Below are 26,810 nucleotides of genomic sequence, written 5' to 3'. Positions count from 1 at the left end.
ACATTGATTAAATGGTAGCAGCCTGAAGCACTGCCTTGAAAAGGCGGCCAAGGAAGATTTCTCACTGTTGACTCTACTGGGAAAAAGTGTTGTCATCATTTATCTGTGTGTGTCTTGGGCATGGAAATGACACATATTTAGCACTTGTAACACACATTTTTGCATCTAGAATGTGTTTTGGCATAGAGCTCTCCAGTTTGGGCCACTTCTGTCTCCTGATTACCCTACCCTAAAATAGTATGAGCTGCTACGCACATATGCTACTACCATGGTGTGCTTCCTTCACCAGAAGCCGAGAGCAAATGAGGCTGTCTCATCTTGAAGTTAAATTTTCTTTGAACTGAATAAACCCTCTCTGTCTCTCTGTCTCTCTGGGAAGGGATCATGGGGCTTGAACTCAAGGCCAGGGTGATGTCCCTGAGTTCTTCTGCTCAAGGCCAGCACTCTACCACTTGAGCCACAGCCCCACTTCCGATTTTCTAGTGGTTAATTGGAGATAAGTCTCATGGACTTTCCTGCCCAGGCTGACATTGAACCGCATTCCTCAGATCTCAGACTCCCGAGTAGCTAGGATCACAGGCATGAGCCACCAGTGCCCAGCTAACCTTTTCCCTTTATAAGTTAATCACCACAGGCATTCTGTGTTGTAGCAGTGAAGTGGAATAATACTGCTCCATTTAGTAGGATGTTTATAAACTGTGGTGTGCTGTTTAAAATAGAATGGAATAATTTTTTTTTAATGTTGCATGCTGCTCAATATCTTGTGAACACCTTTCTTGTGTGCTTGGAAAGTTTTCCAAATTATAAGTTGAACTTCCCCAAGGCACATGCAAGAATTCAAGTTTATAGCCTTCTATTTTGCTCAGGAACAGAGCCACTCTCACAAAATAGCAACACTGATGGAAGCCAAGTGAGGGTGTAGATGTTCATAGAACCCATTTCTCTCTCTCTGTATATATATGTGTGTGTGTGTGTGTGTGTGTGTGTGTGTGTGTGTGTTTGTACTTTTCTTATAGCTTATCTCCCTTACTAGATTGTAAATATAGTAGGGCATGACATGTGTCAGAATTATCTTGCTATTATATCGTTTTCCTGATACATGGTATGTGTGTGTGATGTGTGTGATGTGTGTGTGTGTGATGTGTGTGATGTGTGTGTGTGTGTGATGTGTGTGTGTGTGTGTGTTCATAAGTATTCCTGAATTGGTGAGTAGAAGGTTGTTCTTGCCATTACATCCCTTGTCCCATTTATACTGGCAGTGTCACTTTTAATCAAAATTCTATATTATCCTTCCTGACACAATTCTTTCTCCTTTACTGGAGGTGAACATTTTCTTTTTGAATAATACTCCATAGTCCAAAGTTCTTCAGTCCTAAGGTAACTTACTAAGTCAAACTTATTTTCATATTCCCTGATCAGGTTGACTTCCACAGATAGATATCAAATAGTATTAGTCAATTCTGAAGTGGAACATTACAGTTTCCTAATATCATGGCAATCACTTGAGATTTTCTAAGTCTACAGTGACCAACACTTGATCTTAGGAGTGTTTCTCAGATTAGCATTAGAAGCAGCTAGCCTTGCAAATGTCCAAAGCAGAACCAAAAGGTGACACAGAAATAAAGCAACTAGGATTATGAACCCAAAAGTGCTGATGTCCAAGAGGTAGCAATATGAGTAGATATCATCTAACTCATTTATGGAAGGCTCATGTAAAATAATACTGTTTTTTTTTCTGTTTGGCCCATGCACAAAAATTGTGAAGAAATGCCATTTCATCAATGGGCTTATCAATTTTTCTGAGTGCCCATACCTATCATCCATGGCATAAAGCATGCAAAGAAAAGGAGAACTCAACACAGACGTTGTTGAAATAATCTCTCACATGACAATTCCTCTGAGCAAATACTTCCTTAAGTTTCCAAATAATGTGAGAATTTCCTGATATGAGATTATAATTTGTATTTTGTCTTAGGAGAAGGGATTTTTTTTTTAAAAATTAAAATCTCAACAAATGACTTATAAGTACACAATGTTGACAGTACTGTTACATGTCCTAACACAAGAAATCAAACATTCATTTTTAAAGTTGCCTTCCTCAGGCCTTATGTCACAGTAACAGCAGGCAGCATGACTGTCAAAGAGGAGACATAAGATGGATGGCCCAGTGAAGAGCTGTCTGCAAGGGTCTACAATATGAAATGATCCAGGGAATTTGGATTCCAGAAGTAGAAAAGACCATGAGGAGACTAGATAGAGAGAGAGAGAAAAAAATACCACCCAGAAACTAGAGTGATCCAGTTACAAGCTTGGAGGGAAAAAAGAACAACCAAAGTTGGTATTAATAAAGTGGAAGGAATCAGAGGATGTTTAATCCAAACCATCATTCCACATGTGAGAAGTCTAAAGTTTAGAGACAAGGGAGAGCCCAAGGTCATACCTGCAGGTGGAAATACGGAATCCAGAGTCGAGATTTCTTAACAATCAAGTTTGTCCAACAACCAAGGTCAGAGAACAGAGGGACAGAAAACTTACGATGTGCTAAAGGCAAATGCCACCTTTAAGATTTTCCAGAAGGGTGATCCTGAATTTGGGGAGAGTGGGGCTTCTTACTTTTTGGATTTGAAGCAATAACTGGAGTTCTTTGTAGATACTGCACTGTCAAGGTCTTCATGAAATGACAGCTTCATAATTATTTCTTCTGTGGGAGCCTTTGCTCAAAGACATTCTGACCTCTTTTGTAGATAGCAACCATCATTTTCATTACCAGAAAGATTTAAACAAGCACAAACAAATAAATCAGCTACCCATAAAATTGCCATTAAAAATCTATATCTGAACTATCTAGACAAGTTTCAAATTGTCATATATTTCTGTGTTGGTTGCAAAGGAAGGTGAGAATCAAAATAATGCAAATGTTCATCCCAAATTTTAAAAGGTCACACTACACAGAATTCAATCTTCTTCAATTCTTCTAGTAAATGCCAAGGTGCTAGAAAAGAAAGTCAGCCTCTCTGTAAGGCAGTAGAATTCTGGGCTTAGATTTGTTTTATTTTGATCTCATTTGCTATTTTTCCTCCCATTACAACATGTGTGAAATCATAGGACAGAAAGATTGTTACAAATGAAGGCAATGAACTCAAGAGATGTACAAATTCTTGACATGAGGTGCATGGAGAGGGGAGGAGAGGAGATTACCACTGCTTCCGTCCTGGCTGCCAGGGAGCCCTGAGCTCCTGGGCTGGCCACGGGCCTCCCACAGGCCTCTGCCTCACATTCCAAACACATGCTCCCTCCACATGTGTGAATCAAGTGCCTGAACTTTGTATCCCACAATGCACCTCAGGCAATCTGAGTGGGACTTGTTTACCAATTCACATGGGCTGCATTTATACAAGACTTACATAGGCCCTTTCCAAAAGCACAAATGGAAAGAAGCTAGATATGGGGTTAAAGCCAGTACTGATAACCCTAATCACATTTGAATCATTCATTTAGAAATAGTCATTGAAGATCTGCCCCTTGTTAGGCAGCCTGCTAAGTGCTAGGGATACTGAGTCAGCCAGCATGGTCTGGGCTGCAGGGAGTTTAGAGTCCACAGGAGCTGGAGGGGTTGGCAGTCAAAGAACACGGTGACCACATGTAGCAGAGTGGTTGTGTCACTCATGGAGCCAGTGTGCCTGGTTCATGGACTGGATGTGTGTGATACTGCCTTGAACAAAGAAACTGACTTCTGTCCACGTCAGTTTTGCATCTACAGATAGAAATGGGCAAGACTGGGGCTGGGACTATGGCCTAGTGGCAAGAGTGCTTCCCTCATATACATGAGGCCTTGGGTTCAATTCCCCAGCACCACATATACAGAAAATGGCCAGAAGTGGCGCTGTGGCTCATGTGGCAGAGTGCTAGCCTTGAGCAAAAAGAAGCCAGGGACAGTGCTCAGGCCCTGAGTCCACGGCCCAGGACTGGCCAAAAAAAAAAAAAAAAAAAAAGAAATGGGCAAGACTGTGATGTTCCTGCAGCTCAGCGTAGAAGGGACAAGTGAGCTGTGCTCTTTTGGCTCACACCTGTAATCCTAGCTACACAGGAGGCTGGCATCTGAGGACTGCGGTTCAAAACCAGCCTGGGCAGAGAAGTCTGTGAGAATCTTATTACCAATTAACTAACAAAAAGCCAGAAGGAGAGCAGAGGCTCATGTGGTAGAGGGCCAGCTAGAGCTGGCAGAGCAAAAAAGCGAAAGGACAGCAACCTGGCCCTGAATTCAAGACCCAGTACTGGCTCAAGGAAAACAAAAAACAAAAAAACAAACAAAAACAAAAAAAAAAAAAGAAAAGAAAAGAAGGGAGAGGAGAAGTGCTAAACCACAAAGCAGAGCTAGAGGCCACAAAAGGCACATCCCAAGTTGTATGGTAGCCTTGGACAGGGATATAAATGTCAAATTTCACTGTACCTGTCAGGACCAGTGTGGGCCTCCTGGAAGGAAAAGGAATTGATGAAGCGGAGGGGAAACAGATGGGAAAGCCTGCCAGGAGTGTATACACTGAGTGAGCCTATCAAGCATGTACTGTAGGTTATGTCTGCGAAGACAGGATGGGGAGGAAAGACTCTAGAGGCAGAGAACTGCTCGAATCTCTTTGTACTTATGGGGCAGCGAGCAACAGGGCAAACACAAAGAGCGAATGCTTAGGAGTGAAAAGTTAGATCAGAGTTAGGGGAACTCATATTAAATACGACCACTTGCTTTCTGAATCAATCCTGCTATCTTTGGCAACAGAATCTTTCAAATACTGAATCAAAAACCAACCCATCCTTGGACTTTAGATTTGCTAGGCATGGGAGGCAGGAGACACAGAGAAGCCTAGATGTAGCCCAAGCTATTTATAGACCAGTGAGGGGGATAATACCAAAATAACTAAGGCATGGCAGAACATGCATGCCTTTAAAACAACACAGAGTATCCAAGAAAGGAAAGGAAGGAATGTGAGTGAAAAGACCAGGAAATCACTCAGGAAGACAAAGATATTTGAGATGAGGCTTAAGGAGTAGGAAGGTTGGGACAGGTGGAGAATGGATTGCTGACAAGCTATTGTGGGGACACCATGACCAGAAAAGCAGGAAAGATGAGAGTAAAGAAGAACAGCAAAGAGTTCAGTTATCTGGAAAGTTATTGCTTTAACTGTATTTAATTTTAAACAACTTTTTTGAGGACTGACATACAATGTCTTGTATACATTTCAGGTGTACAAGTTTAGATATGCATATATTCCTCAATGATTCTTCCCCTAGTTCTCTTAGAAATATTGAGTATGAATGTGCTATAATTGTTTTGAGATTCATCCATGTTTTAGTTAGTGTCAGTATGATTATCTATTGTACGAATACATGACAGTGTACCCACTATTTGATGAATATGTGGAATATTTCTAGTTTTGGTGCTGTGGTTCATGCCCATAATCCATGCTGAGATCTGAGGCTGAGATCTGAGGCTGAGATCTGAGGATCACAGTTTGAAACCAGCCTGGAGAGGAAAGTCTCTGAGTCCTTCGTCTCCAATTAATCAGCAAAAAGCCAGAAATAGAGCTGTGGATCAACTGGTAGTGTACCATCCTTGAGCAAAAAAAGCTAACGGACAGCACCCAGATGATGAGTTCAAGCCCCAGTATTGGCAAACATGCAAAAGAATACTGCCATAAATCGTTTGTTTAGATGAACGCTTTCAATTCCCCCATGTAAACAGCTTGGTGTACATTGTTGGTTCACTTGACAAGTGTATGTTTAATATTGTAAGAAATTGTACCAATTGTACAATATTGTAAGAAACGGTACCAAAGTGACAGTAGCAATTTTTCATTCTCAAACAGAAGTATACAAAGGTTGAACTCTTGCACATCTTTGCTAGAAGTCTTCTTCCTTTTAGACTAATATGTGTGTAGTGGCATCTTATTGTGGTCCTAGTTTGCATGTCTGTAATGACTAATAATATACAACATGCTTGCTTTCATGTCTGTATTTGCTTTGTGCTTGTCTTCTCTGATGAAGTACCTGCATAAATTTCCCCCCTTTTAAAAAATTGCATTGTGTTTATTACTGAATTTGGATATGCACATATACTTGAGTTTTATATATACATATGAGTTATATATGTATATATAGTATAATATATATTGTGTAATATTATATGCCTGGGAAGACAGGATGGACAGGAAAGAAACTATAGGCAGAGAACTTCTAGAATACCTTTGTAATTATAAGGCGATGACTAATAGGGCAAATACAAAGGAGAGAATAATTTTTAATATATTACATAAGGTGATTTTGTTTTTTTTTTGGCCAGTCCTGGGGCTTGGACTCAGGGCCTGAGCACTGTCCCTGGCTTCTTGACTCTGCCACTTGAGCCACAGCGCCACTTCTGGCCATTTTCTGTATATGTGGTGCTGGGGAATCGAACCTAGGGCCTCATGTATACGAGGCAAGCACTCTAGCCACTAGGCCATATCCCCAGCCCACTACATAAGGTTTTATATAATGTTATACATGTATGTGTGTATGAAGGTTCCACACCCATATATTGTACATGCATATGCACATACATTATGTATATATGCATACATATTATATAATTGTGTATTACTTATTACATATATATGTATATATAGTGGCTTTCCCTTCTATAGCTTGGGGGGAGCAGAAATAGTCTTTTTAGCATGACAGTCTCAATTAAGGTCAGTTCAAAAACATTTATTGAGGAGCCACTATATATTTGGCACTGTCTATAGAGATAAATCAACTCTAAAGGGTCTCTGCATTTCCTCATAATGGTTTACAGATAGTGATAATTGAAAGAACCATTTATAGGCATTGCATATCCACCATGCTCTTAATACTCCCTCCCATCTTCTAGTGCCTGCCAACACCATCACTAATTTTCCACCACAACAGCTGGTGGAAACAAAAACTCAAACCCCAACGCTTTACTAACCGTAAGCAGCCTAGTAAAAGATATGGGGCAGAAGTTGAAACTCTAGGGGAAGCACTTTATGCTGATGAGCTGTTGGTTTCTGTTTCTTGCTATTACTCTACTCTCATAACCATAATAGAAACAGCGGACAAGAGAAAATGGAGCTTACAATGGCTCAGCCCTTTGACCTTATGGATGAAAGAGGCTGGAATAAATAAATGTTCAAGACTGAGCACATCATGGGATGGAATTACACAGAATGTTCTCCAAAGTGGTTCAACTTTGAGATGAACATTTGGAAAACTTTTGGAAGCATTTTGTTGATTTTTTTTAAAAAATGGATTGTATGGGCTGGGAATATGGCCTAGCGGCAAGAGTGCTTGCCTCCTACATATGAAGCTCTCGGTTCGATTCCCAGCACCACATATATGGAAAAACGGCCAGAGGGGGCGCTGTGGCTCAGGTGGCAGAGTGCTAGCCTTGAGCAGGAAGAAGCCAGGGACAGTGCTCAGGCCCTGAGTCCAAGGCCCAGGATTGGCAAAAAAAAAAAAAATGGATTGTGAGCTTGGGTCTGGCCCAGGGTAGGTGCTGTTTAAGAGGAATCCATTTCCCATCTGCACCAAAAGAATAGATTCGGATCACTTATTAAAGCTTTATTTCCACAGAACTGAGTGAATTTAATTAATTTCCCACTACCTATCCCCTTCTTAGTAAATCTCTCACACATGTGGATTCACTAGGAAATTGGATTTCCTCCCAGAAAAAAACCAAATAGGACGTTCAACTAAAGGCTGAGAGATTAGTTTGGTGAAAGCCTCTGATGTAGTCAAAATGAAAATGCCTGTCAAACTCTGATGAGAAGCATCACATGAAAAGGCTGATTTTCATTCTCCACATATGGAGATTTGCACTTCCTGAAAATCCTGGGGTATTGGGCATTTCCCTATCTATACTTTGAGTAAGAAAGAGCTAGAAAACAAAAGACATCATTCATCGTCTCATTTTGCTGTAATATCATTGTTGGAATGCGGGGCCCCTTCTAATTGGATCTCAGTATTCTGGTATAAAATGTTCCAGAAAGTATAGAGGAGCTTCCCTGTTGCTCATGGATTTGTTCACTCTATTGATGGCTATGTGTCAAGCACCTATTTTCTGTCCAGCATTGAGTCAGGTACTAGATAATTTAAGTATGGACTAAACCAAGGCCCCATATCAAGAAATCAATTCAGAGAGAATCAAGCAATAATAATGTGATGCTGTGTATGCTATAAAGCTGTTAAGAGACAAATCTGAGAGAAATATTTGTTACTGGAGAGAGGGTATACATAAAAGAGGTGATTTAATATCACTACCGTGTAAGAATTCGAATCTATAGTCATATTTATACAATTATTTCAAAGGTAATTAGGATGGGAAGTTCAGGGAGGTTGAGTTGTCTGAGTCAGAAATTTGAAATAGGAAGCAAGGCACACCTCATGATTGAGACAAAGTATGTAACATCATCCTCTTTTCTCCATCATTTCTCTTGGCATCTCCTATTAGAAAAATGGTGGAGATCCTGAATTGGTCTTTTAAGTTGATTTCTTTCTCTTTCTCTTTTTTCTACTGTCACTTTTTAAAAACTTTGTTTTTTTGAACTGCTTTTAATTTTATTGCTGCCTCAATATTCTTGTTTCATGAATGCCACATTTTCTGCTGATTTTTGGAGACTCTCAATTAGTTATATTAGTTTTTCTTTTCCTTTATTTGTGCTCTTGGATTTTCCACTTACCTCTTATCTGCATTTTTGCCAGTCTTGGGGCTTGAACTCAGGGCCTGAGCATTGTCCCTACACTGCTTTTGCTCAAGGCTAGTGCTCTACCACTTCAGCCACAGGGCCACTTCTAGCTATTTTTGTAGTTTATAAGAGTCTCACAGACTTTCCTGCCTGGGTTGGCTTTGAACTGTGATTTTCAGATCCCAGCCTCCCGAATAGCTAGGATTATAGGCATGAGCCCCTGGTACTAGGCTTTCTGCTAGTTGATTTGGTAACCTTTATCTTTCCTGCTGGAAGTTCTCCAACACCTGTGACTCTTTATTGAGATTCAGACTAACAAGTCCGATAAAATCTGTATATCAGAATTTAGTTTGTCACTTGATAAGAATTCATGTAGCCTTATTGCTTGGAAATCTCCTCTCATTAAGGAGATCCCTTCCAAAATGTTCCAAAGTTTTCTATTCATTTACTTAGGAAAGAACGAATCATCAAGTGTGGATGAGGTTGGACAGTGGCAGAATGCTTGGCTGTGAACATTCTAAACATCCAGACACGTAGCATACTGAATTTGCATAGAGCCCTTATTCTCTGCCCTGTCTGTCTGCAGGCTCTGGGCCTCTGTAGGTTATATGGAGCCAAGGTCTTCAAGCCTGGCTGAAATCATTTTTGTTTCTTGTGTGGCTTTCTGGCTCCACTCTGCCAATCAGTTACCCGGCCTCATTGCTGTCTGTCCTTCCAGGAAGAATTAAATAATTCCCTTGACTCTTCTCTTGTGAGTTTAGACCTACTTTTCTGTCTTTTTACTGGGATGTTAGAAAGGAAAGGTGATTAACACGAATGGCTAAAACACACTGTGTTTTGCTCCATAAGAATCCTTGCATAATTGGAATCTTTGTGTACAACAGGGTGCACAAAAGGTTCATTTTTAATGAGCTTAAAAAAGCCCCACCGTTTTATAGGCTTGTTATTTTGAAGAAAAGCTATTTCCTTCATAAATAAACTTCAGCATCCATACTAATTATCATACATTTTTAATCAGTGGGGCATGAATTAGTAGGGTTTCTGTAGCAACAGTGAGCTAGTTAAAAAAATTCCCTAGTTTACTTTGAGAAAAAGTTGAGAAATCTCACCAAGCAAGAGGCCATGATTTCATCAGTGTGCAGCTCCTTGAGTTTATTTTAGGCCTTTCTCAGATCCCTTCACACCATTCCAGGAAAATTTCAGTTTCTCCTCTAAGAGCACTTGAAGAGACTGAACTTGACCATCTTAGTGCTGAGGCATTTTTACTAATGTTGACTCTCGAAATATAGGTCTTGATCCTTTGCTCTTGATACATTAATTGAACTCCATTTGGTTTGCAAATAGCTGCCTTAGGATTCTCCAGCTGAGATAATGGTGCCTCTGAAAATAACCCCCAGCTACCAAGCAGGCATCTTCTCTTCAAATAGGTATCACCTATACTAATGAGCCTACAATGTGAAGGGGTTTCCAGAGACACCCTAGCCTTCTTTTGACACAGGTGTAGGCAAAGGATTGGGACACAGAGTGCAAGAGGTATACTTAGAACCACCTACTTGAATATACAAGGCTTATATCTATTGACAGATACTACCTTTGTTCCTAAATAATATTAGAATTAGAATGCTGATGTTACTGATTCATTAAATATGATTGAGATAATTTTGCTTCCTTTTGAGCTTTTGTTATATGAGACAAGGTCTCACTATGTAGCTCAGACTACCTGCAGATTTTCAATTCTCCTGCCTTCGTTTCCCCAATTCTGGGATTACTGGCATATGCCAATTTATATGTACCATTACTAGGGCTTAAACTCAGGGCCAGGGCTCGGCCTCTACATCTTGGGCGCCAGCTACACTACCAGCCTTTTGGTAAATTATTTGGAGATAAGAGACTCACAGACTTTCCTGTCTGGACTGGCTTCAAACTGTGATCCTCCTATCTTAGCTTCTTGCTGTATGCTTGTTCTTAAATTTCAAAATTTAGACAGACAGTTTTGATCATCTAACTTCTATATCTTGCTTTTCTTTTGTATTTGCCACAATTCTTAGAACTGCACAGAGAAATTACTCCCTAAATTCATAAAGGTAGTTGTGATGATATCAACTCCAGTTCCAGCAAGACAAAGTATTGTCCTAAAAGGATGGATTAGAGGAATTTTTACAGAGGAGGCTAGATTAAAAAAAAAAAAAACCAAACAAGGAAGAACCAGGGGTTTAGCAACCGCAGAATGCTGTTACTACATCTCGGCTTAGATGCAAAGGGGTTACGTTGGCATGACCTTGAAGACACAGCTCTGGAGAAGGGCGGGGGGGGGGGGGCGGTGCATTTGGGAGCAATAAGGTTTTGCTTTCTTTGCTCCTGCCCTGGAATCTCTGGCGATGCTCTATCTTTGAGGACAGAGCAAGGAAAGGAAGAGCTGAGAATGAATCTGGAGGCAAAAATAGATCAACATCACAAAAGCGTATTACATTCTGCCACTTTGAAAATAGATTCAATGTATAAAACACAAGAGGTAACGAGGTGGAAGAAAATGTGGTTAACCCAAGCCCTTCATTTCCTGATCTTGTCTGATAAAAAAAAATAATATCTAGGATAGCTCCTGATCAATTTATATGTTTCTGTTTAATAAAAGGCAGTTATGCTCCACCTCAAATTTGGTAAAGTTTTCTTTTGGCCAGGATGATGTAAGTGTGGGAGAAGAAAACAGAGTTTATTTCAGTCAAGCTGGAAGAGGCAAGGGAGCAGTGGAGCAGAGTAGTCAGGGTGGCTTAGCTCCCGGAGGGCCGGGGGTGGGTGGTTTAACCTTCCCAGGGAAGGTGGAAGAAGTCTGGAGAAATCGCTTCGCTTCTCCCACTGTGGGAAAGCTGTAGGCTGGGGAAGACATGGGGACATATGCTGCTGTCACCATCCCTAGCCAGTCATGACAGTGAAATACATATAAAAGGCATGGCAGAGGCAGACGCAGACGCAGGAGGAGAAGCAAGTTTACACCAGCAGTAATCATTCATCAGTGGGAACCAAAACTCTAGGCTGCCAAACCATTTTAACATTAATTTGCTTTCATCTAAAATGCCAAATTATTTACCCTTTGGGTGCTCATTTTCACCTGTGAGGTAGTAGGCTATTTTTTTTCCACCTCAACTCAAACTCTCTATATCATCTCTGTTATAAAACACACAATAAATGCCAGGTTGTGCAATTTGTTTTTGTTGCCCGTATTATTAAACATTTGGACAATTGGAAAGGGTTTCTTCTTGTTAAACTGAAAATGAAACACCAGATCTAAAAGTTAAAATTCATGGAGCTTTTTTTCTTCAAGTATTCTGACAATATTTTCTATTGCATGTGTTATGTGGTCAAAAAATGGTGATTGGCTTTCAGACAAGGCTAGCCTGTGTTTGGTAATTAGCTGGATGACTTTGACTAATTAACTTTCGTGATTTTTTTTCTTTTATTTTTGGCCAGTCCTAGGCTTTGGACTCAGGGCCTGAGCACTGTCCCTGGCTTCTTTTTGCTGAAGGCTAGCACTCTGCCACTTGAGCCACAGCGCCGCTTCTGGCCATTTTCTATATATGTGGTACTGGGGAATCGAACCCAGGGCTTCATGTATACGAGTCAAGCACTCTTGCCACTAGGCCATATTCCCAGCCCTGTGATTTTTTTTTTTTTTGGCCAGTCCTGGGCCTTGGACTCAGGGCCTGAGCACTGTCCCTGGCTTCTTTTTGCTCAAGGCTAGCACTCTGCCGCTTGAGCCACAGCGTCGCTTCGGGCCGTTTTCTGTATATGTGGTGCTGGGGAATCGAACCTAGGGCCTCGTGTGTCCGAGGCAGGCACTCTTGCCACTAGGCTATATCCCCAGCCCCTGATTTTTTTTTAATATACAGAATTTACTATCTATAGAATTTACTGTCTATCAAATGAATAAATTGACACTAGTCTAGAACCTGGGACCTAATAAGCATTTAGCAGAAACCATCTTTTCCTGTTCACCTTTTCTTTGAAAATTATTCAGACTTATTAAGAGGATCAAAAGATTATTTCGTGTCTTGAAGATATATTAAGAAGTTTTAAGATAGCTTTATTAAGTGCCATGGAAAGCTGGGTAAAACATTGACCTGGAGATGATAAAAAGAAATCACCAGTTCAGTAGATGAAAATCATACCATAATTTTGTAAGTTTCTATCTCAATCTACAGTAGCTAATAGCTTCCAGAACTGGGTCAGTTTGCAAACAGCTCTTTAGAATGTCTCCAGGAAACAGAGACAAGGCTTCAAATCACTAAAAGAGTACAGAATCCTACCAAGGCCACATATAGTTTTATAGAAATACACTAATGAGTTTTGATGGCATGGTTCTTTAGCCTGCTGTCAGATATGAAAAGGAGAGTGACATATAAAGCAAAGGAATGAGCCAGAGTAGAAATCTTAACTTCAGTATCCCTGCTGATAACAGAGTAATCCCAGGATCCTGTTGGCTTCTATTTGCTTCACTTTTCCAGGCTTCCCAAATCTACTCTCATTATACCAGGTACAAGTCGTGCTGTTGTTGACCAATCAACAACACGGAACATGTGTGTAATCCCTGGTGTCTAGTTCTGAAGGTATTTCTTTTGTATTCTATCTACCTCTTCTTTCTGAATTCTTCAGAGGGTGACAAGTATATTGTTTTGAGTCAACAAGTAACCAGTACTGAGCTCAATGAACTAATGAAAAAAAAAAAACCCTTACTGTTTATAGCATTTGATAACTATTTCTCTCTTGAAGTCTATACACTATAGAGGAAAGAACATGAAGGTTTTGGAAACAGAATGTCATAGGTTTGCCTCTTAGCTGTGAAATCCTGACTATTTTTACTTCTTGAACCTCCACAGAATAAGCATCCTTTTCAGAATTGTCATACAGTTTAAGTGCCCCTCAAAATGCATGAATTAGTGAGATGGGATTTACCAGGTAATATATAAAACTGCTGAATGAAAAGATTCACCTTTCTGAAATGTCAATTTTCTTCTGAGTTTTGGGAAAAACCAGATTTATTACAGATTTTATTTACATGAATTCTGAAGCTAAAAATGAAGCCTAAGAAAAGTTCACATGTATATAATTAAGCTTAAAATGTATACTTATGTAATTATTTTACATTAAACATAAACTTGCAGAGATGCAAGATTATATAAGTCCACAATTAAGAGTTTGTAGAGAGAAATTACTTAGAAGCAATTGCACAGAGAACAGTTAATAGTAAATATTATCAGTCCAATTGCAGTGAAAGACATAGACACCTGTCTCTGAAAGGTAAGCAGAAAGGAAAGCGTAGGGAAGTAGTTGCCATGAAGAAAGAGAAAGAGGAGAGGGAAGAAGAGAAAGAAGATGAAGAGGAGAAGGAAGAGGAGGAGAAATAAGAGGAGGAAACAGAGGAAGAAGAGAAGGATGAGGATGAGGAGCAGGTGAGACAGCCTCAGAAAAATCATTTTAGGCAGGCCTAAGGTTTTCACTACAAGGCTCCAAACAGTTATATAATCAAGAAGGCTTACAACCACTTAAAGATAATATTTTTTAAAACATAAAGAAAGCTTGTATGTAATCAACTTGAAAGAGCATAGATTTGCTTGGAATAATTATTCACCATCAGTCACACAAGTTAGACTAAAAATTCACAGGTGCAAGAAACCAAGATTACATGAGTTTTCCCAAAGTGCTTATCCAATAACTTAAATGTTGTAGAATAATTGATTGTAAACACGTCTGAGAATTTCAAAACTATATTGTTTCTCCAGATGATGATGCGACTCTTGGAAACAGTAAAGATACTGTAATTACACATTATAAAAGATGAAAACAGAGAGCAAGGATGCTAATGCATATGATCAGTGCTTTAATCAGATTCTTCTGTAGCTTGTGTATTTTTAAAATTCAGATTTTCATGTTGTACCTATATTACCCAGACTCAACAAATGATCACTTCAAATTGTCTATAATAAAGAACTTATAATCATTGAAAAAAATAAAAAGAAAGCAGAGAACAAATAGGCTTCCTTGGAACTACTTAAACTGTACAATATCCAGACCATGATCTTGGAACCCAGCGATTGAGCAAGCAGGTGGGGCCTTCCAATTCCTTCTCCACCTACAGAAATCGGGCAATTGAGCATTGGAACGCCAAGCCTGCTGCCGCTGCTTTTCCCATTTAGCACTTACATTTTTGCTTTCCAGTAGAGATATCCCAATCTTCTGCAGTGTGTACTTTTCTTTACGCCCTCCCCCTTATGAATCTCATGGAAATATATCTGGCACACCTTCCTTCTTTTCTTCCTTTCTTCTTTCCTTCTTTCCTTCCTTCCTTCCTTCCTTCCTTCCTTCCTTCCTTCCTTCCTTCCTTCCTTCCTTCCTTCCTTCCTTCTTTCCCTCCCTTCCTTCTTTCCTTCCTTTCTTCCTCCTTTTGTATGAGACTGAGATTCAAACTCTTGATCTGATGTTATCTCTCATCAGCTGATGATGCTCTACCACTTTAGCCATGCCACCAATCCCAGAAACGGTGTTTTCTGAAAGCATTCACTTATCTACAGTATAGCAAGGAGCAATAAACTTGAAAAAAATTAATTCTTGAATAGTCTAGTTCACTGTATACAATGCAGAAACTCAAGATTTTTCTCTTGAATATCTCTTCTCTAAAAAGTCCAAGTAAGAGTTTAATGGAATTTCTGTGCCTTCATCAGGTATGACAATAGTCATACAGGAGAAGTTTTGCTGATTTCTGGAATAGAATGCAGTTACAGGGAGAATAATGCTTACCAACCAGTCTTATGTCTAGGCCTCTTTTTATTGATGCAGGGTCTTTTGACTATTTCTGGCTAATGGAACATGACTAGAACTGCTGTGCTATTTTGGGGGGTCAGGTGATGATGAGTATGTGTGTTCCCACAAGTGTAGTGTCAGAATGGTAGAACTTCTTTGAGCATGACTTTCAAGTGACCTCATGGAATAGGCCACTACCCCAGCATCTTGAGACCATTTCTGGATGCACAGCACGCTATTTTCATACTTGGATTACACTAGGTGCCTGAGATTTCAGGATAATTTGAAATTGCAGCACATACCTATTCTAATCATTGTGCAAATGCAAGTTCAGTCAAGCTGATTAATATTAGCTGAGAAATGCCAGCAATTCTGGTGAAGTTAGGGACTCTTTAGCTAAAGAATTTTTATCTTTTAATTACTCTACCCTGTTTTGTTTGAAACACAGAGCTTTAACGGTGCCACATTTCTTCCTTTTTATTTAGAGTCATCCTAGTGTAAGAACATGACCCAAAGCTACCAGATGAAGACCACTGAACCTTTTCATACTTAAAATATGTGAAAAGCATCATTTGTGGTTACAATTACAGTGGCTGCTTTTAGAAAACGTTACTGTTTACAGCTGAGCTTCTGAGCCTCTAGGTGTAAAGAATTTCATCGTTGAATAGAACCTACGCTTTCACTCAGCTCAAAGAAAGCAGATACAATATAACATGATCAAATTATGCCGTAGCCCAAGTATTAGAATCTTCCTGAACAATTGTGGTACTTCTCTTCTGTCTCCCTTACTTTATAACTACTTACATTTGAAAGCAAGGAATTTGAAGATAACCAATGATTAATAAATTTTTAAAAACACTTAAAGGTGCTTCAATTCATTCTTCCCCTTTAACTCTCTCTCATATTTTCATCTGAATTGGTTTCCATCACAATAACTCTCAAACTTCTCCTTTTAACAAAAAAATCTTGTCACTGCTATCTTGATGTGGAAATCAAATGTGATAAAAGGTGTTAAAGTACTTTCTAAGCTATGAAGTTGTAAGAATATAAGAAAAAGGGCACCTAGTTTATAATGTCTTTGTATTGTCACCCTCACCCTACAATCCTAATAACCCCAAATTCAGCACTTGTGTGCTACAAGCTCCCCTAAATTGAGACTTCCTGGGTCACCCCCTTGAGGCTGTTATGAGGTGGTAGGTTCACATGTGTGGCTTCATTTGTTTGACATCTGGTTCTCTCATTAAACCCTTGAGTATAACAGTTGGGTTTGCTTTTGCTCATCTTTCTATTCCTCAGGATCTAGCCCAGGGATTGGGTCAGAATAAGCTATGAATCCTCTTTGCATAGACAGACTAAAGGACTGAATGGATGAAAGGAAGACACAGGAGACAAATATAAACTTCTTAACCCTCCATTTAGTAGCATTCCTAATATCTGAATATTACCAAGAGTAGGGCCAAATGGATGTCAAAGATTTCTTCAGCAGTGATATTTGCAATATCTTGCTCCTTCCTGAAGATAGTCTTGGTCCCCAGATGGAAAAATTCTACTTTACAATGACTGCCTTAGTTAGCATTTTGTTTACAAATAACATGAGGCCCTATGTACGGAAAAAAAAAAGAGTACTCTCCAATTATGACCATAGAGCAGCATATTCTATTTTGTTTTCCTAGGAAACCAAGAGTATAATGTTGTTGACCCTTTCCTGAGTGATGGATGGCTTTGAAATTGTCATGGGTAGCTTCCGTACTTTACTGTGGTAGTGTGGAATTGCTTGTTCTGAAGAGCCTTAAACTCTAGCCAGAGGTGCTGAGGGGGAGGAAAGACAGGGAGTGGCAGTGTTCTGGCCATTCCAAGAAGCCTAAAGCCAACCACTCATAGGGAAGCTAATGGGCCCTGGTCACTGGCACTTCTGAGAATTTTGACAGAGTTGGGCTGCTCCAGGTTGCCCATCTGTCCCTGTATAAGCCCTGAATAGCCTGGACAAACACTTAGAAACAGAAAACCAGGAAAGCCTAATCTGCCAAGGGGTACTGTGACAAACTACCTGAGATAATTAACTGAAAAGAAGATTAATTTGGGCTCGTAGTTTCTGGTGTTTCAGTTGCTTGTTGCTTGGCGCTATCCTTCTGGGATTGTAGCAAGGTAGAATATCACACTGGAAGTAGATAGCAGAGGAAAACAACTCACCTCCTCCTGGCTGGAAAGCAAAAAGACAAATGAAGAGGCCAGGTTCCAAGTTCTCCCTATCAAGGGCATATGTGCAATGACCTAATTTCCTCCCAGAAGCATCCACCTTCTTAAAGATCCCCCAAAGATCCCAATAGCCACATCAGTTGGGGACCAAGTTTTAAAATACAGATGAGCCTTTGGAAGACATTTAAGATCCAAATCCAAACAAAAGACATTTCAGTCAAGGTCCAATAATGGGAAGAGACTGGCGTGGGCATTTTAAACAGAGGGAAATTCAATGCAAGGAAGCTGTTACACTGGTAGAGAAGAAGCTGAAAAACCAAATGGGAATTACAAAGGCTCCCAAAGGTAAGAAACAGCAGGAAGCCCCTACCTTTCTTAGTCTCAAGGGCCACGGAAAGGAAGGAGTTACTAGCAGTGTCTGGGTCCTCAGATCACTTCACATGCTGATACTGTACCACAGCTGGAGCCCTGGAGAATGTGTGGATGTTGCCTGAGATATCTCATTATGGGGATAAGTGGGAAGCAAAGGTATATTCTCCTGCACCACCACCCCAATAACATCTCCACCACCACCACCACCACCACCCTCCCCATTCTCCACCTCTGCCTTGCACCTCCTATTGGTGGATGCCACGATAAAGTACCTTCCCTGAGATACTGAGCTAAGGCAGGGAAAGGCAAACAGCCAGCATAACCAAGCCCAGGAAAGCACCTGGTTTTTCTCTCTATCTCTGGGGCTGAACCTACACCATGCCAAGTAACCCATAAGTGGCTGTAGGTTTTCAATGAAAAGAAAAATAATGATTTTCAAAAAATCATTTGTCTGTTTTCAATCACTACTACAGGTACATAGCTTGATATTCAACAGGTTCCAAGGACAACTAGTGATAAACCAGTCTCTTTATTTTGTGCCCCCAGTACCTCATCTTCCCTCCACCCAGAAGCATCCATTGTTGCTATTCCTATTGAAAAGTCGACTTTTGAAGATAGTTATTTTCCTGAAATCTTCAGATGTGTTTTGTAGATACACTGGTGCTTTGGGCAGCCCTAAATGATCACAAACTAGGGGTCTTGAAACATCTGGAATTTGTTTTCGTACTATTCCAAAGGCCAGAAATTAAATAGAAAAGCAATGAGTTAGCTGGATCATGCTTCCTCCTCAGGCTCTAAAATCCTTCCTTGCCTTTCCTGGGTTCTCTCTGCTCCTGGCACCCCTTGGCTGGTGGGTAGATCACTTGATCTTTGCCTTTGACCTTTTCTCTACATGTGCGTGCACATCCTCTCCTCTTTTTATAAGGACACCAATCACTGGGGTTACATCCCGCCCAATCTACCATGGTCTCTATCACCGTTGTAGCTCATTTCAATGATATCTTGGAAAAAATTCCTTTTTTCCAAACTAGGTCACATTCTGAAGTTCTAGGAATTTTGGGGTGAACCTGTGCATCCCATGATGGGGGTAATATTGCTTCTCAAATTTCCCCATGAGTAAGAATCATATGAAGAATGGAGGATATCCATAAAAATATATATTCTGGGACCAAATGCACAGACTTATAACCTCAAGAAAAGCAGCTGTAATGAGTTTACCCACAGAAGCCTAGTGATTGTGAGATGTTCTTTCGCAGTACTCCAAGAAAAACAAAAATCCTACAGTATAGAACTTGGTCCTGTTGACCTAATATCAAATATGGCTCTTCCTTTTCCTCAATAAAGACCCTAGTGGTCCATCTTTTATCTGTTGAAGAATGATGGTACATACATTGTAGAGCTGCTAGAAATGGAAAGAACACTATGTCTATGACCTCTAACTGCAGGCCTGCCAGGAGCAGATCTAGGACTTGGACTCAGCATCAGAGTATGTGCCAATGGTGCTTTCCACTGAAACTTGACTTCTTTTATTGTTTAATTAATTAATTAATTAATTTTTTTTTACTTCTAAGAGGAAGTGTCTACAGATACCCTTAAAGAAATAAGTTCACCCCATAAATTTTTTAATTTGTTTCTCTTTACAGAACTATCATAAAATGCTCACTTATTAGAAAGTTTTTTTTTTAAAGAAAACAGAGCAGTGTGTTATTTGACATTTTAGTGATTTTTTTTGGAACAATGCACTTCCCTACCTTCCTTCCTTCCTTACAGATCTGCTTCCGAAGCCCCCAGAATTCTCTAGTTAGAAAACTAGAACTAAAGTCTCTGCAAAAATCAGCAATCTCAGCAGTTTTAAAATCCTCTATGAAAAAAAAAAGTCTTATGAAATAACCTTTACTCAATAGTTTGGAAACAAGAGCTATAAATTTCTGTCTGCTGGGTACTGAATAGAGAAAAAGAGAGGGGGGGGAACACATAAACTCCATTTCCCTTGCACCCAGTAAAGAGGAAATATTCACTGACATTCTCAATAGTTACATCCCACTATATTATCCTCATGGGAATTAGAGGATGTCAACATTAAGCCCTGGAATCATCACAAAAATCCTACATGGCCAAAATTCTTAGCCCTGATTTTTGTTTTTTGCTTTAAAAAAATTGTCAAAGTAATGTACAGAGGGAAGACAGTGAGTACATTTCTTATACAACTTGTTACCTCCTCCCTCATTTTTCCTCCACCCTCCCCCGAGTTGTACAGTTGGTTTACAGCATATTGTCATAATTATAAGTATTGCTGTTACATTGGTTCGCCTTTTACCCTTTGTCTCTCCATTTTGGTGTTCCCTTTTCTAGTTCTGATAAACATACAAACTAAATACCCAGTGTACCAAAATCAGTTACAGTGACATCAGGGGTAAAACCATGGGGAAGAAGGACAAAAGGAAAAGGCATAATTTCATAGGATACATCCAAAATAACAACAACAAAGATAAACCACTTATTTCCATAACTTGGAGTTCATTTCACTTAGCATCATCGTATGTGTTCATATGTACATAGCTATTGAGCTTTTGTGATTCTCTGCTAGGACTATCCCAATCAAGTATGAATTTTTCCAATGAGGGAACCATAGAGTCTATGTTTCTTGGGGTCTATCTTAGCCAAATTTTTATAGCTAATCTATCAGTCTATTTGTGCTGTCATACAACACCATCCAATCCATAAACAAGAAAAGTTAATCATTTGTGTGTCCTCATCTATTAGAAAGGCCCTCCCTATCTATTAAGGAAGGCTTCTACCTTCCTTCTGCAGGCTTATTTAATACTTCTTAGTCTAAGCCTTCATCATCTTCTAAGTGTTCTGAATGTAAAGACTTCTGAAGGGTATGTGCTCTTACACTGATGTCATCCTCACTAAAGAACTTGGGCCACATTTTGCACGTAGCTTGCTTGCTAGGTTACCGTAGCAGGGGGAAAAAAAAGCTCCATTTAGTACATGCTGATTCAGAGAGGTATGACCTGGTCAATCCCGAAGGATACTTGGACATGTTCCCACAGGTGCCTTGAGTTGTGTCACTGTAACTATCCTCCCCTGTCCATCTTTGACCTCCCAGTGTCTAACTTTGCTATGGTGAAGAGGAGCCATTGCAACGAATGGGTCAATTTTGACCTTTTGTTAGTAGGGTATGAAGTAAACAGTGGGGTGTAGAGAATGAATACACTAAAATAAAACCCGGCACCTGAGAAGAAATAGATCTGAATATCCCGAGAGACAGAGGATGCGGTCAGTATGAAGCCAGTGACTGTGAAGGCAAAGGGTTGAATATGAAAAAGCAAGAGGCAATGTAAGAGGTAGAATTAAAAGTATATATATATGTTCTGATCATTGATAGGTGGTAGCAGTGAAATCTTCTTGTGGATTCAGTGCCTACTGAGTGACCTTCTCCATAAAAGAGTAGCAATCTTGCCTGCTGTTCTGCGGCTGTTTCTATTTGAGAAACCGAACATTAGAGGTTTTCGTGCAAACTATAAGCAGCTGTTATGAGCCACCGAGGGAATTAGCACCTAGATTCGGTGGCGTTTGTCATCAGTTCTCGGGTTTGGGCACTCAGGAGACGGTTTCATTCCTGCTTTATAGTAGAAGTGAGTTGTACTGCCTTCCAGGTATTGAAGGTGTAAGCAACAGAAGTAATGATTCAGAAACCTGACTTGATGTCAACCAGGTCTCAGTTGGAATTCTAGATGCACTGTTTTGCCTCGACTCCCAATTCCAGCCAAGTTCACTGTCTATAAAGTGAAGGATAGAGTATGTGTTATCTAAGATCGTTATTTGCATTAAATAAGATTCTTGTTTAAATTCATGTCTGTAGAATTATAACTCCATCATGGTAGTAACTGATGTCCCAGCAATACTCTTCCCTTTTTCTACCTAACATATGCATTATTTTCATTATTTGGATTGTTTGCTTGTTTGTGCCAGTACTGAGGCTTGAACTCAAGGACTTGCACCCTTGCTTGATTTTTCTGCTCAAGGCTGGTGCTCTACCACTTGAGCCACTCCTCCACTTTTGGCTTTTTTCAGTTTTCTGAGGTGGTTAATTGGAGATAAGAGCCTTGGATTTGTTTACCCTTGTTGGCTTCAAACTGTGATGCTCATAACTCATCTCCTGAGTAGCTAGGATTATAGGCATAAGCCACCAATGCTTGGCATTCTTTTTTAAAAATACACTACAAGTTTAATATTCCTCTAATGACCCATGCATTATTTTATGGAGCGTTTTTACACACTGATGGAGAAAAAAAGCATTCTGTGGTTTTGCTTTCTTTCTTTGTAGCTTGTAAGTTTGCTAATGTATTTAGGTGCTCCACTATTTGATATATATACACTGTATATTTCTTTGTGGATCAGTCCCTTTATCAACATGTAGTTTGTGTGTGTGTGTGTGTGTGTGTGTGTGTGTGTGTGTGTGTGTGTGTGTGTGTGTTAGATCTGCTGTTCTGCATCTTTTGACTGGGAAATGAGCCTGTTGATGTTTAATATTACTATGGAAAAATTAGCCCATGTTTTTCTGTAGTTTGCTTCCTTCCTCTACTTGTTTCATTAAAGTAGTCCTCCAGTGATTTTTTTATTTATTGTCATGCTTTTGTTTTTACTTTTACATTGCTTGTCTTCTTCAGATAGTATGCTTCCCATTAGTATCTTTTGTAGTGCTGGTTTGTGTTCATAAATTCTATTAGCTTTTGTTTATTGTGGAAGAGCTTAGTTTCCCCATCAATTGTGAAAATTAGCTTTGCTGGGTATACTAGTTTAGGTTAGCAATTGTTGTCATCCAGAATTATACCACTCCAGGCTCTCCTTGCAGTCAGAGTTTGTGCGTGTGAAGAAATCTACAGTTTTTCTAATTTTCTTTCCACTGTAATCAGGTTTCCTATTTGATTTTGCTACTTTTAAATTTATTTCCTTGATTTTAAATCCAGAATTTTCACAGCAATGTGTTTAGGAGTGTTTCTTCTCTGATTCGGTCTGCTAGGAATTCTAGATGCCTCTCAGGTGAGTGAGATTCTCTTTCTTGAGCTTGGGGAAGTTTTCTTTTATTGTTTTGTTAAATAATTCAAGTTTCTCAATAACTTTAATTTTGTATTCTTCCCCTCATCTATCTCAATTATGTGTAGATTTGATCTTTTGGCTAAAGGTGTAAATTCTTGAGTGTTCCTTTGCTCTGTTCTGAGTGATTTTTAACTTTCTTTCTAGTCTGATTTCTCTATCATCAAAGGACAGCATTTGTATCCTTTTATCTTCTGGAATTTATTGGATTTTCTCTGTGACCTAATCCATGATTAATTTTGTGTATGTTCTCTGTGAATTTGAAACAAACTTTACCATTAGGTGACAAAATTTGTGATGAATCCAGACTATCAAATTAACAATGTTGTCTGGGGATCCTATTGCTTTGCCTTATCTCCCCCACTTTCCCTGTGTTATACGGAGAGTAGTAAATGTTAAATTATGTTTCTACATATTTCTTCTTCAATTATCTGCCATTTCTGCTGTAAAGGTTGGGGCTGTGTTATTTGGTATGCCTTCATAACTACTCAATGTTTTTCTAAACTCTGGCCTTCAGCATGTACCAGTCCTTCTTATCTTATTCGAAGTTTGTAGCCTGAATTCTACCTTGCTTTACACCAAAATCAAAGGAAATACTTTTTGTTAGTTTTTTTTTTTGCCTTATATGCTTTTTGCCTGTCCCTATACAGTTCACCTTTAAAAATTATATTATGTTAGCTGTGTCTCTAGGGTTTATCATAAAATCGTGGTCTGAAGATTTCTTACCTTTTTGACTGGAATGCTATATGTTCTGCCTAGCACATAACTAGAATTCCATAAAAATGTGTTTTCTTTTCTTTTCCTTAACTAGAGGCAAGTCTCACCTACATTCTCAGTCTCCTTGTTACCTGTAGTCTGGGACTAGTCTAGACCTGAAGTCTCTTTCTGAGCCATCTGGCTTAGTTGGACCCTTAGTTTCAAATACAGCCTGCTTGTTCTCACACCCTAGCAGAGCCTCTTAGCTCCTTCCAGGTGACAAGTGCACAGATCCTCATCAGTAGTGGAAAGGTTTAAACCCCATTCTCCACTGGCTTGACACAGAATAAACTTTCCAGCACTCTGATACTTCTGAAAATATTCTTTAAAATACAGTTGAAAGGCAGCAACATGATTTTTATGTGAATCTTCCCAAGTTCTCCATATGGTAACTAATTAAAATTCTTTAAAATACTAGCTAGACCATTAGAAAAAAATGTATGGGTTGGATGCACCCGAAGCCTGCTACTTTGCAGCCTCTGAACTAAATGTATTAGAATAAACATTAGCACAAGATCAGCACTCAACATATTGTGAATTCATCATGTCTAAGACCTTGAATAGCGGATTCTTGAGGTGGGGAGAAGAAGACCCTTTTGATTTGGTGGGTAAGAGTCTAAGGAAGAGGAAACTCAGAGGAACCAAGATATCAAATACAGACTGAGGAAATTATCAGGAGTAGATGAAGACCAAGACCAAAGAGGGTGGAGACTTCCCAGGGAAGGTTTCTGCATCCTCATTCTGCTGCACTGATTCCTTTCTGCCTTCCTATCATCAAATGAACAAGCAATACCTGTAAAGATCTAACTGACATCAGAGGGAGGCACTGGGGAGCCGGGCAGCCTGGAGCCAAAAGTCCTTAGCAACTTTCTGAATGTGAATTTAGGGGGACCAGAACAACAAAAAGAAGACATTGAGCTAGGAGCCAAGAGTCAATTTTCTCTCTGTCCCTAGTCTCTTTGGCTTTTTACCATCAGTTACTCTAAACCTAGCCAAGTATTTCTTATTCAAGTGGGTTGCAGCTGTCCAACACATGTTCTAAATAAGAGCCAATAGAGCTGTTTCTATTTTTGGCATTTTAATATGAATGCAAAGGTCACTAAGATTCCTTGTGTGCTGGTTCAGTTCCTCATGATCTTCACCTTCTAGCTCTTATTTTTTCCAATATACGTACAAACATGGTTATATATAATTATCTACATATATGTGTATATTATATATATGTTCAGATTATATATGAATCTAATCATGTGTGTGTGTGTGTGTGTGTGTGTGTGTGTGTGTGTGAAGATGAAGTAAAATGAGATCTTTGAGTAAAACTGGACCCCAATCACTTATTTCCTTTGGGATGGACACCATGGATTGGCCCACCTACCCATCCTCTAATATGCAGTGATATGTGCAGACTTTGGGAAACTGCACTGTAGGCTTGGACGAAAGCCATTCCCTTTCTCTCTTGAGCATAAAGAAAGATTTGGAATAGCAAACAGGTTTAGGGTTTCTTTCCTTATTCCTTCATCACATACACACCAGAGGGTTTTGAGGCCCAGATAGGCAGACTAGCTTGTTACTATTTCCCATGAATAATAAAGACTGCTGTAGTATATCTCCATAGAAGGTTCCACATAGATGTTGTATTTGATCCACACAACCTCATATCTATTTCAACTATTCCCATCTTTCAGATGATAAGACTGAGGTATTATGGCGTTTGAGACACTTGCCCTACCTCACATAGATTGTCAAGACAGAGACTGAAGAACTGACTGCACTGCTTCCACTCTTTCCAGAACAGTAGTCAGTGGGCATATTCTCCAATCACACACTCTCCCTTCCCTCTTTATGCTATGCTTTGGGAACCATGGGAGTGTGCAGACGGCCTCCTTTAACATCAGAGGCCAGGAGCCACTGAGTGATACTGAGTTCTCCTGTTCCTTACCTGTTCTCAGGGTCAGCCAAGGTCATGCTCCGAGTGACATAGCACATTTTCAGAGGGATGTTTTTCCGGTCTCTATGGAAGGAGAATGGTTGGGATGACAGAGGGTCTGATGAGCCACCGCCTAACCGAGGGGATTCCGGTGGAGGCGTTTCCCACCCAATTTCCGATACTGGGGATCCTTTCTTCACGTAGGGCGTGGCTTCTCTCATGTACTTCACTGCAAACAAAAAGCACAATGAGGGGTATTAAAAACTGACTTTATGGAATGTCTGACTGTATGTTTGATGTTTGAGATAAAACTTCCACTGGACAAACTCTTACTATTGAGCCTCCTACATTCTGAACAAGATTCAGAATTGTTGCCCCCCTCCACCTCATTATCCTGATTCTTAACTTACAGGTAGAGTTGGGTACCAGAATTTGTTGCTACAATGTTCCACCATTGGGAATTGCTGCTAGCATTTTTTTTTTTCCAATAGGGACAATGTCTATCTTTTTCTTTTATTTCTGGTCATTTAAAAATTTTTATTTTTATCTTTAAGTAGTTGTCATCCAACAGAATAGCATATGAATTCAATGAATCTTGACCAATATTACCTTTACATCATTCTTTCCTGCCCCTCCCCCAACCTCCCCTTCCCTCAATCTTCTTCATTTTATAGAATATGCATTGAATTTCATGACCACATTCCCCATATTCTCTCCATTCATCTAACCCTCTCAATGTCTATCTTTTCCGATAATAAGTCACATTCTGAGAATGAGAGGATGAAAACTAGGAGCAAAAGAGTTAAGAGACACAAATTTGGACTATACGTCTTATTATTTAATGTACGTGCCAAGAATATGGCAGATGTGTTCAGAGTCTGTTTAGAAGGAAGGGTTTGATTTTCAGTTTCATAGCTCTAAGGACATAT

General features: G+C 39.6%; 1 protein-coding gene across 1 annotated transcript in view; it reads right to left on the bottom strand.

Annotated features, from left to right (window-relative positions):
- The window catches only part of Sntb1 (syntrophin beta 1), a 207,186-nt gene that overhangs the window by 87,778 nt on the left and 92,598 nt on the right, over nt 1–26,810 (bottom strand). Inside the window, exon 2 of the mRNA XM_048359093.1 lies at nt 25,894–26,110. Coding sequence (XP_048215050.1) covers nt 25,894–26,110 — 217 coding nt within the window. The remainder of the gene's footprint in view (nt 1–25,893; nt 26,111–26,810) is intronic.

Source organism: Perognathus longimembris, chromosome 12, assembly GCF_023159225.1.
Source record: "Perognathus longimembris pacificus isolate PPM17 chromosome 12, ASM2315922v1, whole genome shotgun sequence".
NCBI classification, from domain to species: Eukaryota; Metazoa; Chordata; class Mammalia; order Rodentia; family Heteromyidae; genus Perognathus; species Perognathus longimembris.
This window is presented reverse-complemented; position numbering and strand designations above follow the sequence as displayed.